Here is a 6,664-nt window from a genome sequence, read left to right as displayed (position 1 = left end):
TAGCTACATCAGGAGGCTGAGATCTGAGGATCATGATTCAAAGGCAGCCCAGACCTTTAGAAAAGACCCCAGGAGAGTCTTACCTCCAACTAACCACTCAAAAGCCAGAAGTAGCACTGTGGCTCAAAGTGGTAGAATTTCTTTTTGTTTTGTTTTTTTGTTTTGGATCCGAGCCTGGGCACTGCCCCTGAGATCTTTTGCTCAAGGCTAGCACTCTACCACTTGAGCCATAGTGCCACTTTCGACTTTTTCTGAGTAGTTTACTGGAGATAAGAGTCTCCTGGACTTTCCTGCCAGGGCTGATTTCAAATAGCAATCCTCAGATCTTAGCCTCCTGAATAGCTAGGATTACAGGCATGAGCCACTACAGCACAACTGAGTTTTTAAATTCTTTCAAAAAACCCAATTACATTTTTAAAAAAAACAGAAGAATAAGGGTCCCCAAAACTTTTACACAGAACACAAAATCAGAATGGATTTTGCAGATCACCCAAAAATCTTGTCCACATAAATTTATTTATTTAGGTGACAATCCTAGGGCTTGAATTCAAGGCCTGTGTACTGTCTCTGAGCTTTTTTTTTTCTTTTTCTCAAAGCTAGCATTTCTACCACTTGAACCACAGATCCATTTCCACCTTTTTGGTGCTTAATGGGAGTTAAAAGTCTCACAGACTTTCCTGACTAGGCTGGCTCTGAACCATGATCCTCAGATCTCAGCCTCCAGAGTAGCTAAAAGTATAGATGTGAACACCAGTGCCCAGGCACAGGAAATTTTTTGAGCTGGAAAGCCTGGACTGCGATTCAGAGGGCCACACTTTGAAGGATCCTACAAGTGGGCATTAGCACTGCAAGACTACTGGAAGAGAGCAGAGTTTTCACTCTGCATCTCCATGACTGAGTTCTTAAGGGAGGCCCCATGCCCACTTTATTCCTGGTGCCTGCACACACCAAGTGTCTAGTGGAAGTTTGTGAAACTGATCGTGCTTCCTGGGAGTACTCAGGTTGGTCCTAAAACTCCTACATGTTCTCCTGTGGGTTCTCTTTGGTTCTGGAGGAGGCTCTGGTCATCCTCGGGTACCCTCTGGTGCACGGTTTGACTCCTAGCTGAGCTGGAAAGGTATTGACAATGACTGTTATTCCCCTAGCAATACCTGTGTCACAGCCTCTTGCTTTACACCTGCCTCCCTTATCTTTGTCTTCACATCTGCTCCTTCCACCATGCCTGAAGCACTCAAATTCCTCTGCTGCAGCATAATCTGCTCATCTCCCAACACTGATCACATCAGAGCACACCCCAACCCAAACGCTGGCCTCTTCGTCCTGCTTGCTTTCCCCATCAGCTCGAAGAACTTTTCTTCCATGCTCGTCACAGTCATCCTTTACTCAAACCCCCATGCCTCTGGCCTCTCCCAGGGAGACCACTTTTTCCTTCAGGGGCTGTCCCTTGGGCCCTCACCCTCTTTGTGTGCCCACTTCCTCTCTGGCTGTGGCTTCTCAGGTCCTTTGTAGATTCCCCTATAGCTTGTGCCCATTGCTGGCCATCTCTGAAGACTCTTTCCTGGGCCCCACACTCACTGCCTGCATGGTACAGAACAGAGTGGCATCTGGATCCTAGCAATGCAGCTTTCTCCTTTCCATCACTGCCCCCAGTGATGGTCCAGTCTTCAATCACAGCATTGCCCTCTTCGCTTCCCTTGAGCACCCATCCCTCATCCTTTGCTAATTCCATCTCCTAAGCCTTCTAGGCCAGGCCCCTCCTGCAGCAACTGGTAACACTGCCTCAGTGGCCATCTTGAGCTCAACAATCTGTGCAACCAGAGGGACACCTGGGTCCTTCGGCAAGGTCTCCAGCAGGGATAAAGCCCCCCACAATGCAGGGCACAGATTGTGCTTCTATCAGACCAATGAAAGAATGAGATCCTGGGGGCTGAGCTCCATCTACCACCCACCAGGAACAGGGTTAAGGAGTTTTCCAGAACTCAAGGGGCAAACCACTAAGGCTACATACCAGTAACCCAGTATCAGAAGGGGTATGGGACATGTACTCCGTGAGGGTGACCCCACAGGTGGATAGTTGGCTGTGAGACAGGCTGCCAGACAAACCCTAGTCTGTTTCAGTAAGCTTCCACTTGGTCATCCACCACACCAGGCAGCACCAGGCAAGACAGGCAGTCTGGGTAAGGTCTTGTGAAGCAAGTAGTCGAGGCCAGCTCAGACCCAGCCTGTCTTACCTGTCAGGAGGTCTTCCTCAAGATCCCCTTTCCCCATTTTGCTGATCTTGAGTACCAGAAAGTGATAACTGTGATAAAGTGTGGTTTTTCTATGGAGGTTCCATGCCAGATAAAGATCCTTCTGATGCCCTCCCCCTCCCTCGTCTCCTCCCCTTTCTGCCCCATCCCACCTCTTCTTCCCACTTCGGTCTTGGGTTTGGGACTTATATAAGGCAGGGGCTGTGGTGGACTCTTCAGAAGACGAAGGACAAGGACAAGGCAGAATGCAGCCTACACGCCCCAACTCGAGCAGCCTCCAGATTCTGCTCTTGCTACTGTTCCTGTTCCGTTCTGGGTTCCAAGCTCCCACCACGCTTCAAGATACCACCCAGCCACCTTCCAACTCAAAACCCGTGAATTGTAGCTTGTTTGTCATTGAACTTGAATACCTGCTAGATAACAAATTTACAGAAGTGAGTAGCAGGAACAAGGCTGGGCTGGGGGAGGGAGGGATGCGGGGGGTTACTCCTAGCCTACAGCTCTTACAACTCTTTCTTTCTTGGTGTTCCTACAACAGCCCATCATCAGCGAATTCGAGTTACAACTGATGGTAAGAACTCAGCTCCCTACTTGGGCACACCTGGGTGCCAATTATTTGCCTCCCATTTGGTGATGTCAGTCTTGTTACTCCACCTTACCTAGCCTCCATATATTTTTTTTATCTGTTAAAAATTGTCTATCTCGGTGGGCTTGCTACGAGAATTGATGCAAAGTGCCTAGTGGGCCCATATCTGTACATGGTCCCAGCCATGGCTGTAAATAATGAAAGCTGGTTTTCAGGTTGTTAAATGAAAAGGCAGCTAGCTGTAGAGGCTGAATTTTTGGTGGGACATTCCCTGAGCTGGCAGACTAGAATTTTCCCTGCTGCCTTCCTTTCCCTTTAACAAAAAGGAGTGTTTTCCGTTCTCATTTGCACTTATTTTTTTGTGGTTCTAGTCAGTTGCCATAGCTCTGTCTTGCCTTTGTCTGATGGACATAGGTGGTGTCAAACAGGAAGCTGAGGTGTTTCCCGAGTTTACTGGCCATCTGCATTCTCTTCATTGGAGATGCTTGCAGCTCACATGCTGTACCCATCCCCACGCTGAAGTGCTTGTGATTTTCTTCCTGATTTCTGGGAACTCTTAGTTCAGTTGAGGCATGCACCTTGACATCTGGCTTCATAGCCACAAGTATTTCTCTGGGGCAACTCTGCCTTTTCCACAGATGCTTTTGGGAGATGTATTTTTCTCAAGTACAGAAAGATCCAACTAGGTCCTTTATGCAGCTCATATGCATGGAGCCAGGAGCTGAGGCTTTGTACTTAGGGAGAAACAGGTCCTAACAGAGTGTATATTCACTTCTAGGCTCGCGCCTTGTGGCACAGTTTAGGAACTTACCTGGGGTAAAGAGGGAATGAGGAGCAGGTTATCCAAAGATGCCCCTAACAGCAGGCTCAGAACACTGAGGATGAGCAGCGTGGCCATGGGAACAGCACTCTCCAACTCCCCAGCTCTTATGTGGTTTCTTTGTCCTTTTAGGATACATCCCTGCTAAAGCCCAACCTGTGTGCATTCCTGGAAGCTGCAAAAACATTGAACGATGTCACGAACATAAAGATCAGGAAAAATCTTGAGGTATGTGAAGCTGTGGAGGATTTTGGGAACCCCTGCCTTGGCCCTTCCCATACTCTGCAGAGGAAGGTTAGCAGGGCTTGCTTCTTGAAGAAACTTTCTGACTGTCTTGCTTTGATCTCTTCCCACAGATACTTCGACAGTGCCTGCCTGAACCCACCCCCCTTCTGATGGTAAGATGTTCCTCTAGATGCCCCCGCAGGTGGTCCCTCACCCATAACCCCCATCATCACCCTCGACAGCCAGAATTCTTCTAACACTATTTTTCTGGCTCTTCACAGGGAGGACCCATTTTCATCACCGAAGATGACCCCAATGATTTCCGGAAGAAACTGAAAAGCTTTGTGAGAGTCCTTTCTCAACTGACGGAGGAGACTCTGAGATTTAGAAACTCCTCTGTGACACCCACCGCTGTCCCTGGGTCTTCTCACCATGAGTTGGGGAATGTTGAAAACGCAGCAATGGAAGTTTTTGGGTGTCTTTCACACAGTCCAGGACCAGAAGAGTATTATTAGTTGTCTCCTGTGATGTCAGATGAATCATTAATTTATCATTAATTTATTTCTGAAATGCAGAGCTTCCTTTTGGTCTTCTATAATGATGTTCTCATTTTTACTCCAGCAAGGCCGTTTATTTATCTATTTATCTATTTATTATCTTCTGCAATGTGCAGTTTATTTATTTTTGCAGAGGAGTCACATCTTGCTTCTTCTGAAAAAAAAAATTCCAAGGGAGCCTGAGGGAGGGGAGTGCTCATTTGTTCTTCATGTTTCTAGATATGAGTGAAAATAAACCAGATTTTGAACAAAATGCTTGGTTCTGAGTGTCTTGATTTGGCGCAGGTCCTGTTGACCGTTCTAGATGGCTTTTATTACTGACCATTCTAGATGGTTTGTGTGCTGTCAGTACACTGAGCTGCAGTGTGGATGTGTCCAGGTGAGCTAGTCCCACAAGTCCCTACAGCCACCCCATGCTCAGAGCAATCACAGGTAGCCACAGAGCTCTTACCATAACTCAGGCATTACTCTAAGCATTTTACTTGTACTGGCTTTAACTTATTTCTCATCCCAGCTGAGAGCATGTTATTTCTGTTTTATGAGAATAGCTGCATGGTTAAGCAACTTTCCTAAGTACAACAGCTTGAAAACTATACTGGTAGGATTTGATTCAGGCTAGGTCCTTGAGCATTTAAATCTTGTGAAATGCTTCCCCAAGTGGTCACTTTAGAAGTTGCAATAGTACCACAAGTCCTAGCAGCAAACAAGCCCTGCCTGAACAGCCAGCTCTCTGGATAATAGGCCATCCAGATCCAGGGACCCCACCCCAGCCTGGGCCCCCTGCTCTCTGGCCTGATAATTTGGCAGCCCTAGTAGACCATCTTGCTGCAAAGACTTGATGGTAGAACACAAATCCTGGCAAACTGTAGTCTACTGGGGAGGGAGCCAGACTGCACTTTAAAAACTGCAACTCTAAAAAAAAAAAAAAAAAGGCTGGAAAGGTGGCTCTGGGATAGAGCGCTTGCCTTGCATGCATGAGGCCCTGGGTTGGATTCCTCAACACCACATAAGCAAAAAGAAAAAATCCAGAAGTGGCGCTGTGGCTCAAGTGGTAGAGTGCTAACCTTGAGCTGAAGAGCTGAGGGACAGTGCCCAGACCCAGAGCTCAGGCCCCACGACCGGACCCAAAAAAAAACAAAACTGCAACTCTTACTATATTGGTTTGATATTTAGTTCCTCGATCCTTAGCTTATTCTGGGCTCTGTCTACAGGTCTATATCCTCAGAACCTATCTCTTATCTGTGGACTCCATTTCCGCCCATGGCTTTCAGCTTCATTAATGGTCCAGCCAATAGAAGTGCTATGTGTGGTCTCTTAACTACGCAGCTTTGTCCATATCTCTAAACCCTTCACTCACCTTCAGCTCAGGAAGGCAAACCTCCTTCTAGATCCATAAGATGAGATCTTACTTTATAGAGACCTACCTCTGAATTGTTCACACTGACTACAGCAAGGACAGGCAAATATGAACTAGCCTGGATAGCTGGTGTTTGGATACCACTAAGCATGGCTCAGTTGCTGCCTGACCTTTTGACCATGTGTTCCTTCCTGTATGGAATCAATGTACCCTACCTGGAGCACCTCCTACGGGGCAGAGTGAGTCTTCCTGATGCTGGGGTGCATGCAATACTATCCTCCCTGACTCTTCATGAGTCCCACAAAGGACTGGGGTACTGATACCAAGACACTGGGGAACTGATCCTCCTTTTGTCCACTTTTGTATCTTGATCCATTCTTCCCCTGGATTTGTAAGTAAGGAACTAACTGGTTGGCTTGAGTGGAATAGGAGGTAAGAGATTTACTGGGATGTTCCCAAGAAGGAATTCTCTTTTCTCCTTGTCCCCTCTCTCCTCATCCTAGCCCATTGTAGTTAGGGGAGGGGTAGGAGAGAGAAGGGGGCAGACAGGACATCCCCAGGGAATATTTATTGTTAAACATGATCCCTGGAGGAATTGAAGATGTACTGCAGTTTCTAGAAGTACCACGAGGTGGAGCGCCTTCCCTGGTCTGTGGTTGTACCAATTCTGAAGAGAGCAATGCTGAGAGAAGCTGAACTCTAAGACAGGGTTTTCCAAGCTGAATTCCCCCCTTCCCTCCCCATCCCACCTACTCCCTCCCTCCCTGCGCCTCCCAGCTGGTACTACTTTCATCCTGGCTGAGGCAGCATTTAGGTACCACTCCACGTTCCCATGATGAGTCACTGCTTGTCACTCTTCACTGGAGAGAG

The 6,664-nt window shown here is 47.5% G+C and overlaps 1 protein-coding gene across 1 annotated transcript; it reads left to right on the top strand.

Moving 5' to 3' along the window:
• Positions 1-2,494: 2,494 nt before the first annotated feature.
• Il3 (interleukin 3) lies at positions 2,495-4,662 on the top strand. The gene is made up of 6 exons (XM_013033780.1): positions 2,495-2,683; positions 2,788-2,820; positions 3,788-3,883; positions 4,012-4,053; positions 4,162-4,224; positions 4,657-4,662. Exons 1-6 carry the CDS (start codon positions 2,495-2,497, stop codon positions 4,660-4,662), a joined length of 429 nt encoding a protein of 142 aa, XP_012889234.1.
• The last annotated feature ends 2,002 nt before the right edge of the window (positions 4,663-6,664 follow it).

Source organism: Dipodomys ordii, unplaced genomic scaffold, assembly GCF_000151885.1.
Source record: "Dipodomys ordii isolate 6190 unplaced genomic scaffold, Dord_2.0 Scaffold177, whole genome shotgun sequence".
Lineage (NCBI taxonomy): Eukaryota > Metazoa > Chordata > Mammalia > Rodentia > Heteromyidae > Dipodomys > Dipodomys ordii.
This window is presented reverse-complemented; position numbering and strand designations above follow the sequence as displayed.

Bases quoted from the DNA above. Each gene is read 5' to 3' on its own strand.
- Il3 (XM_013033780.1), top strand. From the start codon at position 2,495: ATGCAGCCTACACGCCCCAACTCGAGCAGCCTCCAGATTCTGCTCTTG. The intron at 3,884-4,011 runs GTATGTGAAGCT...CTCTTCCCACAG, and splicing joins AGATCAGGAAAAATCTTGAG to ATACTTCGACAGTGCCTGCC. The intron at 4,054-4,161 runs GTAAGATGTTCC...GGCTCTTCACAG, and splicing joins AACCCACCCCCCTTCTGATG to GGAGGACCCATTTTCATCAC.